Source organism: Zophobas morio, unplaced genomic scaffold (assembly GCF_036711695.1).
Source record: "Zophobas morio isolate AGI-343-1 ecotype UQ-CSIRO unplaced genomic scaffold, CSIRO_AGI_Zmor_V1 ptg000030l, whole genome shotgun sequence".
NCBI lineage: Eukaryota > Metazoa > Arthropoda > Insecta > Coleoptera > Tenebrionidae > Zophobas > Zophobas morio.
The window spans coordinates 11,089,494-11,102,269 of record NW_026972135.1 but is presented as its reverse complement, the minus strand read 5'-3'; the positions used below and the strand labels follow the sequence as shown (position 1 = coordinate 11,102,269).

Sequence of the window (12,776 nt, the reverse complement as noted above, 5' to 3'; positions counted from 1 at the left end):
GCAAAATTGTCAAAATTTTCAGAATGTTCAGATTTTCCAAATTAGCCCAACTTTTCAGATTTTCCGAAGTACACAAAATAGCCAGAATTTCCACATTTTTCAAAATTAATAAAATTATCAGGCTCCAGTTATACCAGAATTTTGAAATTTAACCTTTTCCAATAGTTTCAAGATTTTAGGTCTACCAACACTTTCTAATTTTTTTCAGATTTTCTAAAATTCATAGATCTCAAGAGTCTAAATCTTTGGAATTTTTGGAATCTCTGATTTGCAAAATTGTCAAAATTTCCAGAATGTTCAGATTTTCCAAATTAGCCCAATTTTTCAGATTTTCCGAAGTACAAAAAATGGTCATAATTTCCACGTTTTCCAAAATTTCTAAAATTATCAGGCTCCAGTTATACCAGAATTTTGAAATTCAACCTTTTCCAATATTTTCAAGATTTCTAGGTCTACCATCGCTTTCTAAATTTTTTTAGATTTTCTAAAATTCATAGAGCTCTCGAGAGTCTAAATCTTTGGAATTTTTGGAATCTCTGGAATCTTTACAGTCTCCAATATTTATAAAATAATAATTAGGGTATTCAGTGCTTTTAGGATTTATAAAAATTAAATAAAGCATTTTTCCGATTTTTAGGACTTTTAGATTTTTGTTTTCTCTAAAGTCTTTGGTTCACGCGATTTTTTCAAGTTTTAGAATCTTTGGCTTTCTGGAATTTCTCTGGAACCTTTAGTATCTTTCAAGTATTCGAAACAAAATTTTAGCTTTTGACCCCTTAGAGTCCATAGAGTCTTTAGACCCTTTAGAGCCTTTCAATCTAGGGAAATTTGGAACACTTTGGGAATCATTAGGAGTTTTATGAAGCCTAAAATTTCTGCAATTTCTAAGATTATTGGTATCCCCAGGTTCTTTACAATTTTTAACATTTTGTTGGATCTTTTCTATATTTGGAACATTAGAATTTTAGTTTATTTAGAATCCTAAGCGTCTTTACAATTCTCAGTTTCTAGTGTATGTAATCCGTGAGAGCTTTAATACTTTTAGAATCTTTCAAACCACTGCAAACTTTGGAATCTTTAAAATCTCTAGAATCTACAATGACTAGAATTTCTATAATCTTTAGAGCCTTCAGAATAGATACTTCACTATCGATAGAATTTTAAACATTTTTATATCTTTAGGATTTTTATCATCTTTCCAATTTTTAAATACATATTTGGAATCTGCGAAATCTTCGGAATTTCTGGAATCCATGAAATCCCTTTAGAATAAGGCCTTATTAAAACCTTTGAAAGGGTTAGAATATTTGGGACTTTCACAACATTTGGAATCTTTCCACAAATTCGGCCAGAATTTTGAATCAATAATGAATCACAAGTATAGACTCACCATATTTTGCACATTTTGGATACGATTTATTCGGCAAAACTAAAATATAAACAAAAATAAAATATTTACAAGATTTCAGAGCAACCAGTTTTGAAGTTTCAAAGTTATATTAAACTAATCCTGGATAGTTGTAATGGCAACATTAAAAGACACAAAATAAAAAATCTAGAAAATTTGTGATCACCGAAGGACATACTCTATTCAAGGATTGTCATTTGTTTAAAAAACTCATCGACGGTTATTTCAACAAACTACCAAAATTATTTAAGAAGGGTACAGATTTTAACTTTTTTCTTAGGTTACTTATAAGTATTTCGAACATACAAGCAAAAAATTATACGTCCGATTGACTTTGAAATTTCGCGATTTTGCCGCTTCCTTATGATCTCGACAAGTACTCACTGAACGCCTGTCACAAATGTCAGTTAAAACAATCATAACCTAGTTTTTTAAGCTTTGGAATGTGTTTGCTACAAAATGATTGATTGAATACAACCGAAGCAGGTGATACTCAACCAATATTCCAATTTGTGTTATCTTTATATGGTAATAATTGTTTGATAAAATACGGAAGCGGCAAAATCTTATTATTAAAAATGCAGCGATCGATTTTCTAAAATCAACTTGACGTGCGGTCTTTTATAATCACTCAGTATAATAAACAAGCATCATTACCCGAAGTTATGGCCATTTTCATCGTTACAAAGATTAACTTTATTACTGCTGCGTTAATTTTGTAAACATAGTACCTATCTGTTGATGCTAAGTCATTAAACCTTTTTTGAGTAAAATTAGAACACATCTCCTCACGAATAATTTCCAAGACGTGATGTGATCGAATATTTCTTGTGCATGTCTTAGAAAATATTTCTTGAAATTGGAGACTTGTTTGTAATACAAATTTTTTTAATCACCCTTTGACCACTTGAATATTCCGAACGAATATTTAACAGCGGAACAGGAAATGTGTGGCTGTTTTCATCAGACTTTCCTATTTATACACTGTCCTGCCAGTTATGTTTTGTTTTAAGTGTTGCTAACGTGAGAAGATCGATGAAAACCCAGACACTTGTAAAGTTGTAGTGGTCGTTTTTATTATGTACCTAGCACTGACCCGGGATTACCAGGTTATTACGGATACGAAAACTATGTAATAATGCGAAACGAGGGCGAAACGGTGCCAACCTCAGCACACTAAAATGTTGTCTACGATTCTGCAAACTCGTCCCGGGCATAATATGAATACTGACCGTCCTGCACGCTACTTGTGTATTAATTTTGAATATTACAAGCGGACTTTTAAACCTGGAAATGCGCTTCAACGGTGTTTTCAGGCGAAACTCGTCGTAAATTCATCAACCCTTTAAAAAAATATAAACTCTACTCACCTAAATGCCAGCCGTGAAAAATACCGGCCGCCGTAGACGCTACCTTAATTATTTACAACATTTTTTCCATCATCGCGGCGACGCAACAAAAAATAAAAAGCATTTTCTGCACCTCAGACGTCCGCGTAAAAATTTATCACCCTAGTGGTTTTATGATAATAACGGTTCAATTTGAACAATTCCACCGTCAATTGAATAATTTATGTCGCCGCCACCTCGAGACCTCTTCAATATTACACTAGTATGTGCTGAGAAAGCAACACGTGCCACAATCAAGTCACGGCTACAACTAAAACGTATTTCGTCTCATACCCCTTCTTAAAATGAAATGTAAAAAATACAACAACAATCAATAGTCGGTCAATTATTCAGATGGTTTATTCCAAGTTTCAGCTTACACGACTGGTAATAAAAATTTTATAAACTGTGACAAAAATAATTCAAGACTGCGCCAGAAATAGCCTTTCAACCTTACTATTTGCCACCAAAATAATAAACTTGGGAGTACCCTCTTTTATTACATGCCTGCAATATAATGACAATCAATACAGATAAATTATACACAAACAAATAGTTCGTACCCCTTTAATTTTAAAATTTCTAGTAAAGTTTTATTGACGTCAACCTGTACGTTTCTCTTTTTTTCATCCTCAAAATAGACGTTCAAGTTCTCAGCCTTGTACTTTCTTTCTTCGTCCCACTCAGGGTAATTTTCAAACACATGCGTCAGTTGCTCGAAAAAACTAACAATCACTTAATTATAGGTAAAAATAACACAACCTTACGTGTTCTCCTCGTTGAACTCTTGTATATAATCCATAATCTTGTACTCCGGGTAAAAAAAAATTACAGGCCACACGAGGCGCTCGTTTTCATCGATTGAAACGCGCTTGTCAAACAACTGAGGGAAGTGCGGCTCCAACGAAATCAAACTTAAATTATCTGACCCCCCCTGAACCCGAATTCCTCTACCTACAATCGCATTTATAATATTCGCTTCTTCTTCTTTCAACTTTCTCATATCGAGTTCCTTTTTCCGACGATCCCTGTTTTTAATTTTTTCCAAATTTGCGCTACTATTCCTCAATTCTAACACGTCCTTGTTATGTTTATCTTGATCCAAAATCCTGTCACAGAACTTGATGGCTTCGTCGAATTTTTCTAACTGGAAGCAACAATTAGCAGCCCGTGTCAAAGCTTTATCGTAATAAGGTTTGAGTTTTAAAGCCTCCTCGGCGTCCATTAACGACGATCGCAAATTTTTTAGAAAAAAATGTGACGCCGATCTGTTGTTGTACAAAGTTGCTTCGACTTCGGGGTTTCCACACTTCGCTTTGATGCCTTCGGTGTACGAAATAATCGCCATTCTGTAATTTTTGTGTTTGAAGTTGAAATTTCCGTCGTCTTTGTAGGCACGGGCTAATTCTTCGGGCTCGTTTTCTTCAGGATCGTACTTGAGTTTTTGCAAGCCTTCGTATAAAGGGTGCACTGCGGAACCGGGTTCGGGGACTTCCTTTAGGAAAAAAGGGTGATTGGTAATTTCCTGCAACGGGAATAATTAATTAATAATAATAAAAAACTCTTTTGACATAACCTCACTTCTTCCCATCTGTCAAACGGAAGAGGTTCGTCCTCTTTGCGTTTAGGGAGATTATCTATGAATTCATCTAATTCTTTGTCTAGTTTTGCAGCTAATTCCAGACGTTCTTCTTCGGAAATTTCTTTTTTCGCCATTTAGACAGCACGGTTAATTAATTTCAACAAAAATATTTCATGTTTTTGCACAAATTGGTTGACTTTACCAGTGGCGGCACGTGGCTTTAACAAAAGGGTAACTTATTTTGTCATTTTAATAAATTAACGGTGAAGATACATTTACTTTACAAAATTAAATTTCCAGTAGAATCAAATCTACAAAATATGTCTTATTACTATTATCTGTTTACGAAATATAAATGACAAGTAATGTCAAATTTTCAAAAAACAGAGTGTACAATACTTGTTAGGGAGTCATTTTTGAGGATATGAGGGATTGATTACGTGAAATAGGAATAAAATTTGGGATTCTAAATACCATAAATATTCTAACTGCTAGTCTGCATATTGCATATTTGGGAAGATCTATTCAGAGTTCTTGTCTTGCTAGACAATAATTCACAGTTAGCTCAGACAAAAAAAAAACAAAAAAATTCGTTTGCTTCCACCGCTGTGAACTTATAGTGACAATATATAAATTGACATTTAAGCTCTCTTGTCATTTGTTTAAAAAATTTGGTCAGTACCGCCAACGCTACTAATATTTATTTAAAAAGAATATAGGGGAATTTGTTATTATACTAGCCTTCTTTTATTCTTTTGTCATTTATGTTTAGTGAATGCATATATCTAATCTAATAGTATTAGATATATGAGTGAATGTATAATACTTACAAAGGTATCAAGAGGTCAAAATGTTGTCATATCCCTTGATATTGATATTCTCTGGAAAATTTTCCCTTTCTAGATGGCCAATTTCGCCCTTGCTTCTGATGTCTTGTTTTTGAAAGAATCTTGGGCATCCTTTTTTTGTTTTTGAAGTAAGTACTTTGAAAGAATCCCGAGGACTCCTTTTGTTTTGTTTTTGAAGTAGTTTAAAAGAATCTTGGAAACCTCTTCCGTCTAGTTTTGAAGTAGTTTGAATAAAGTCACTAGATTACTAAAGTACCGCAATCCATTGTACCCATGAGTTGGAAAGAGATAGAGATATTTTTGCCAGAAAATGGCGGACATTTTTAAATTTCCCGCAATTTTAACACAAGTTTAGTGTTTTTTTTTATTACTGCCATGTGTTTATATAGTGGTGTTTAAAGATTGTGGTTATGGTTAAGCTAGTTCAGTGCGGATCTCGAATTATAGTTTTTTTAAATTAGTTAATTGTGTTAATATCAAGATGCCTGGTTGTTGCATTGTTGATTGCAAAAACAGTAGTGCTAAGGGTGCGAGATTATTTTGTATTCCTACAGGAGATAAAAATAAAGAAAGAAGAAAACTGTGGTTGGATTTAATTAATCGCTCCGATTTACCTGCTCGGGCACAAATTTGCCAAGTAAGTATTAAACCAGTATTGTATTAATCTGTATTAATAAATCAATTTTAGGTGCACTTTTCTGATTGTCAGTTCGAAAATAATAGGCAGGATGGTAAAAAATTACTCACTCCAAATAGTTATCCAGATTTGCTGACAAAAAAGAGAAAACGACTCACAAGTGTGGAAAGGGAGGTGGAAAGTGACAATTTAAATATGACACCAGAATTAAATGAGACAAACGAACAAGAAGTACAAGATGAAGACTTTCTTATTTCCAGAGCAGATGAAGACATCGGGCTACATTCAATAGATAATTTGGACACTGTTGGAGAACTCAAACAAAAACTTAAAGCAGCATTGAGGAAGTGTAAACTTTATGAAAAAAAACTGCAACAGAAGAGTAAAACAAATTTGGAAAAAATTTTTACAGAAGATCAGTTACACTTTTTGGAAACCAATCAATGTAGAGGTTCAACATGGTCTGATGAGACAATTACTAAGGCACTGAAGCTGTATATGGCATGTGGAGTAAAGGGCTATGAAGAAATTCGTAGACAAAAACTTCCCTACCCAAGCCCTCGGACATTGCAACATAGAATTAGGAATCTAAAATTCCGTCCAGGTATTTTAGAAGATGTTTTTAATCTGCTCCAAATTAAAGTTAGTATTGGTGAATGTGCATTTAATATATATTATTTCAAAATAGCATTATACAGTACATTATGATTAATGTTGTTAAATTTTTAGATGGAGACCTTTGAACCAGAGGAACGGCATGCTACCCTTATCTTCGATGAGATGGCAATTAAACCTGGCCTCCAATATGATAATTCGCTGTCCCAGGTAGTTGGTAAAACTACACTTCGATTATCAAATGGAAATGAAGTTACAGATGAAAATGCAACCCATGCGTTAGTTTATATGCTAGGTGGGGTTTCTACTAGATGGAAACAAATAGTAGCATATGATTTCACAGCAAATTCAGTGAATCCTGTAGACTTATACAACCGGATAACAGATATTATTAAAAGGGCGCATGCAGCAGGTATAATTATTCAAGCTGTGATATCAGACATGGGATCGCAAAACAGAAGCTTATGGAAAATGTTAAACATCGTAGCTGGAAAATATTCTAAAATTCAAAATTTCGTAAAGCATCCGTGCTATGGGGACAAAAAATTATTTTTTACACCAGATCCAGTACATGTTTTTAAAAATATTGCTGCTGCTTTTACAAATGGCCATAAATTTGTTGTGGACCATTCAGTTGTAGAACATTATAAGTTACCCTGTAACGAAATTTCTATTGCACCTATTAAAAGGGTTTTTGAAATAGATAGCGCGGATGTACTTAAAGTGTGCCCAAGATTAAAACAAAATGTAATTTCGCCGTCTCATTTTGAAAAAATGAATGTTAGTATCAGCGTTGCATTACTAAACAATGATGTGGCAGCAGGGATTTTATATTATATTGGTGAAAAAAAAATTGATGAGAAGCATAAGACCACAGCTTGGTTTATTAGAGTTATTTTTAAATGGTTCCAGTTAATGACTAGTCGTTACCATAAATTAGCACTGTCCTACCAAAATAAAGACGAGTATGACGAAAGCATAAGTTTTTTAAGGTCGGTTCAAGATCTTATTTGTAAAACTACAGTCAATGGCACCTGGAAACCATTCCAAACTGGCATTCTATTATCAACCGAGACAGCTTTAGATTTCCAAAAGCATTATTTAGAAGAAGAGAAATTCAATTACATAATGCTCTCTCGGTTGACACAAGATGCTTTAGAGAACAGTTTCTCGACTATTAGAAGCCGTCAACCCGTACCTGATGCACACATGTTCAGAGTTTCGTTAAGATTACTGTGTTTGTCGCAATTTGAAACCACTGTAAAAAGGGGAAATTATGAACAAGATGTTGGTGACTCGGTGGTTCAATATTGTGACGAATTAAATAAGTCAGTTGAAAATGCCAGCAGTTCTTCTTTTGAACTACCTGAGGAAATTGTGGTTGATTTAGAAATGGACATGAATTTACAGAGTAGTATTTACTATTTATTAGGGGCTGTCATTTATAAAATTAAAAAAAATTTTACTACATGTGATAAATGTTTTGGGAGCCTTATTACCTCTGATCATTCCGAAACAAACATAAATAAATTACTTAAATTAAAGGAATATAAAGAGAACGTTTTGCAATACGCACATCCAACTTTATTTAAATATATAAAGGACGTTGAAGTACTTTACCGAAAATATGAAAACCAAATTAAAAATAATATATTAGGCCTAGAAGATTTTCTAAATATATTGCAGCAACATCCCATTCAGTATCTTGTTAATGTACCAAATTGCCATAACATACTATATAAAGTAGTCAAAGTGTATGTTAGGAGTAGGATATATTTTAGTTTAAAAACTGTTCAAACAAAAGGTTGTACTGCTAGAAATAGCAGAAGCGTTGCCATGCGAGAGGCTTTAAAAAATAAAAATGTTTAAATTATCCTTGTTTTTTTTATATTTTTTTACACCAAAAATTTTAGTAACGAAAATTTAAAATCGGAATATCGTCTAAACAAGTGTCTAAACACCAAGTACACCGTTTTGTTATTTTGTAAATTTTAAATTTGGCGGCTTCGTTTGCCTAAAAATGGCGGACGATTGCGGTACTTTAGTAATCTAGTGACTTTAAGTTTGAAAAAATCCAGGCGACCTCTTGTGCCTGGTTTTTGAAGTACATAGTTTGAACGAATCTTGGGGACCGCTATTATTTTGGTTTTGAAGTAGTTTGAAAGAATCTCGAGGATCACTTGCGCCTGGTTTTGAATTAGTTTGAAACAATCTTAGGGATTTTTTTTTTTTTGTTTTTGAAGTATTTTGAAAGAACCAAAGGATCATTTTTGTTCTGTTTTCGAAGTAAGTAATTTGAAAGAATCCTGGGGACCCCTTCTTGTTTTGTTTTTGAATTAGTTTAAAAGAACTGCGGGAACCTCTTCCGTCCAGTTTTTGAAGTAGTTAAAAACTCGCGGACCTCTTGTGCCTGGTTAGTTTGAAAAAATTTGAAGACCACTTTTGTTTTGTTTTTGAAGTAGTTTAAAAGAATTTCGCAGATCCCTGGTCATGTTTTTGAAGTAATTAATTAGAAAGAATCTTAAAGAAACCATGTATTTAGTTTTTGAAGTAATTTGAAAGAATCTTGGGGACCTCTTGTTCTGATTTTTGAAGTAGTTTGAAAGAATCTTGGGGACCGCTATTATTTTGGTTTTGAAGTAGTTTGAAAGAATATCGGGGACAACTTCTGCCTGGTTTTGAATTAATTTGAAAGAATTTTGGGGATCCTTTTTTTTGTTTTAGAAGTAAGTACATACTTTGAAAGAATCTGGAGCATTCCTTTTGTTTTGTTTTCGAAGTAAGTAGTTTGAAGGAATTTTAGGGATAACTTTTATTTCGTTTTTGAAGTAGTTTAAAAGAATCTCGGGAACCTCTTCTGTATGGTTTTTGAAGTAGTTTGAAAAATAGCTTGGGGACCCCTTGTGCCTGGTTTTGAATTAGTTTGAAAGAATCTTGGGGATCCTTTTGTTTGTTTTTGAAGTATTTTGAAGGAACCTGGAGGATATCTTTTGTTTTGTTTTCGAAATAGTTTAAAAGAATTTCGGAAACCTCCTCTGTCTGATTTTTGAAGTAGTTTGAAAAAATCTAGGGGATCCCTTGTGCCTAGTTTTTGAAATACATAGTTTAAAAGAATCTGAGGACCAATTTTTGTTTTGTTTTTTAAGTAGTTTGAAAGAATTTCGCAGATCCCTTGTTTTGTTTTTGAAGTAATTAATTAGAAAGAATCTCGGGGACCTCGTGTACTTGTTTTTGAAGTAAGAATAAGAATAAGAATAAGAATAAGTTTATTGCACAACTAGAGCAGCGTACAAAAAGTTAGAATGCAGGCTAACCCTGATACTAAAACGATTCTAACTCATACCTACACAACACACATTAAACATACAATATACAATTAGAATTGTATATTAGTAGTCTGAAAGAATCTCGGGGACCACGTGTGCCTGGTTTTGATTTAGTTTGAAAGAATCTTGGGGATCCTTTTTTTTGTTTTTGAAGTAAGTACTTTGAAAGAATCCTGAAGACTCCTTTTGTTTTGTTTTTGAAGTAGTTTAAAAAAATCTTGGAAACCTCTTCCGTCTAATTTTTGAAGTGGTTTGAAAAAAATCCCGGGGACGTCTCTTGTGCCTGGTTTTTGAAGTACATAGTTTGAAGGAATATGTGGACCACTTTTGTTTTGCTTTTGAAGTAGTTTGAAAGAATTTCGCAGATCCCTTGTCTTGTTGTTGAAGTAATTAATTAGAAGTAATCTTAAAGACCCCATGTATTTATTTTTTCTCTTGTCTGGTTTTTGAAGTAGTTTGAAAGAATCTTGGGGACCGCTATTATTTTTGGTTTTGAAGTAGTTTGAAAGAATCTCGGGGACCACTTGGGCCTGGTTTTGAATTCGTTTGAAAGAATCTTGGGGATCCTTTTTTTTGTTTTTGAAGTATTTTGAAAGAATCTAGAGCATCATTATTGTTTTGTTTTCGAAGTAAGTAGTTTGAAAGAATCCTGGGGACCCCTTTTTGAAGTGGTTTAAAAGAATCTCGGGAACTTCTTCCGTCTGGTTTTTGAAGTAGTTATAAACTCGGGGACCTCTTGTGCCTGGTTTTTGAAGTACATAGTTTGAAAAAATCTGGAGACCACTTTTGTTTTGTTTTTTAAGTAGTTTAAAAGAATTTCGCAGATCCCTTGTCATGTTTTTAAAATAATTAGCTAGAAAGGATCTTAAAGAAAACATGTATTTAGTTTTTGAAGTAATTTGAAAGAATCTCGGGGACCTCTTGTATCTGGTTTTTGAAATAGTTTCAAAGAACCTTGAGGACCGCTATTATTTTGGTTTTGAATTAGTTTGAAAGAATTTTGGGGATCTTTTTTTTTGTTTTTGAAGTATGTACTTTAAAAGAATCTTGAGCATTCCTTTTGTTTTGTTTTCGAAGTAAGTAGTTTGAAAGAATTCTAGGGATAACTTTTATTTCGTTTTTAAAGTACATAGTTTAAAAGAATCTCGCGAACCCCTTTTGTTTGATTTTTGAAGTAGTTTGAAAACGTCTAAAGGATCCCTTGTGCCTGGTTTTTGAAATACATAGTTTGCAAGAATCTGGAGACCACTTTTGTTTTGTTTTTGAAGTAGTTTGAAAAAATTTCGCAGATCCCTTGTCTTGTTTTTGAAGTAATTAATTACAAAGAATCTCGGGGACCTCATGTAATTGTTTTTGAAGTGGTTTGAAAGAATCTCGGGGATCCTTTTTTTTTGTTTTTGAAATAAGTACTTTGAAAGAATCCTGAGGACTCCTTTTGTTTTGTTTTTGAAGTAGCTTAAAAGAATCTTGGAAACCTCTTCCGTCTAGTTTTTAAAGTACTTTGAAAATAAATCTCGCGGACCTCTTGTGCCTGGTTTTTGAAGTACATAATTTGAAAGAATCTTGGGATCACTTTTGTTTTGCTTTTCAAGTAGTTTGAAAGAATGATGGGGACCACTTATACCTGGTTTTGAATTAGTTTGAAAGAAACTTGGGATCTTTTTTTTTATTTTGAAGTATTCTGAAAGAATCTGGAAGATCCCTTTTGTTTTGTTTTCGAAGTAAGTAGTTTAAAAGTATTCTGGGGACCGCTATTATTTTGGTTTTGAAGTAGTTTGAAAGAATCTTGGGATCTTTTTTTTTGTTTTTGAAGTATTTTGAAATAATCTAGAAGATCATTCTTGTTTTGTTTTCGAAGTAAGTAGTTTGAAAGAATCCTGGGACCCCTTCTTGTTTTGTTTTTGAAGTAGCTTAACAGAATCGCGGGAACCTCTTTCGTCCAGTTTTTGAAGTAGTTAAAAACTCGGGGAACTCTTGTGCCTGGTTTTTGAAGTACATAGTTTGAAAAAATCTGGAGACCACTTTGGTGTTATTTTTGAAATAGTTTGAAAGAATTTCGCAGATCCCTTGTTTTGTTTTTGAAGTAATTAATTAGAAAGAATCTCGAGAAACTCGTGTACTTGTTTTTGAAGTAGTTTGAAAGAATCTCGGGGACCACGTGTTCCTGGTTTTGATTTAGTTTGAAAGAATCTTGGGGATCCTTTTTTTTGTTTTTGAAGTACTTAAGTACTTTGAAAGAATCCTGAAGACGACTCCTTTTGTTTTGTTTTTGAAGTAGTTTAAAAGAATCTTGGAAACCTCTTCCGTCTAGTTTTTGAAGTAGTTTGAAAAAAATCCCGGGGACCTCTTGTGCCTGGTTTTTGAAGCACATAGTTTGAAAGAATCTGTGGATCACTTTTGTTTTGCTTTTGCAGTAGTTTGAAAGAATGTCGCAGATCCCTTGTCTTGTTGTTGAAGTAATTAATTAGAAAAAATCTTAAAGACTCCGTGTATTTATTTTTTGTCTTGTGTCTGGTTTTTGAAGTAGTTGAAAGAATCTTGGGGACAGCTATTATTTTGGTTTTGAAGTAGTTTGAAAGAATTTCGAGGATCATTCTTGTTTTGTTTTCGAAGTAAGTAGTTTGAAAGAATCTTGGGAAGCCCTTCTTGTTTTGTTTTTGAAGTGCCTTAAAAGAATCGCGGGAACCTCTTCCGTCCAGTTTTTGAAGTAGTTAAAAACTTGGGGACCTCTTGTGCCTGGTTTTTAAAGTACATAGTTTGAAAGAATCTGTAGACCACTTTTGTTTTGCTTTTGAAGTAGTTTAAAAGAATTTCCCAGATTCTTTGTCATGTTTTTGAAGTAATTAGTTAGAAAGAATCTTAAAGAAACCATGTATTTAGTTGTTGAAGTAATTTGAAAGAATCTCGAGGAACTCTTGTGTCTGGTTTTTGAAGTAGTTTGAAAGAATCTTGGGGACCGCTATTATTTAGGT

At 33.3% G+C, this 12,776-nt stretch overlaps 1 protein-coding gene across 1 annotated transcript; it reads right to left on the bottom strand.

The window, feature by feature from the left end:
• Positions 1-3,140: 3,140 nt before the first annotated feature.
• Dpit47 (DNA polymerase interacting tpr containing protein of 47kD) lies at positions 3,141-4,596 on the bottom strand. The gene is made up of 4 exons (XM_064067679.1): positions 4,378-4,596; positions 3,564-4,321; positions 3,360-3,521; positions 3,141-3,303 (listed from the first exon to the last, which is right to left on the bottom strand). Exons 1-4 carry the CDS (start codon positions 4,510-4,512, stop codon positions 3,219-3,221), a joined length of 1,140 nt encoding a protein of 379 aa, XP_063923749.1. The 5' UTR covers positions 4,513-4,596; the 3' UTR covers positions 3,141-3,218.
• Between the last annotated feature and the right edge of the window lie 8,180 nt (positions 4,597-12,776).

Excerpts from the sequence above, each read along its gene's own strand:
- Dpit47 (XM_064067679.1), bottom strand. The coding sequence starts at position 4,512 with ATGGCGAAAAAAGAAATTTCCGAAGAAGAACGTCTGGAATTAGCTGCA. Across the intron at positions 3,522-3,563 it reads GAGTTCAACGAGGAGAACAC|TTTTTTCGAGCAACTGACGC; the intron begins GTAAGGTTGTGT and ends AGTGATTGTTAG. Across the intron at positions 3,304-3,359 it reads GAAATTTTAAAATTAAAGGG|GCATGTAATAAAAGAGGGTA; the intron begins GTACGAACTATT and ends ATTATATTGCAG.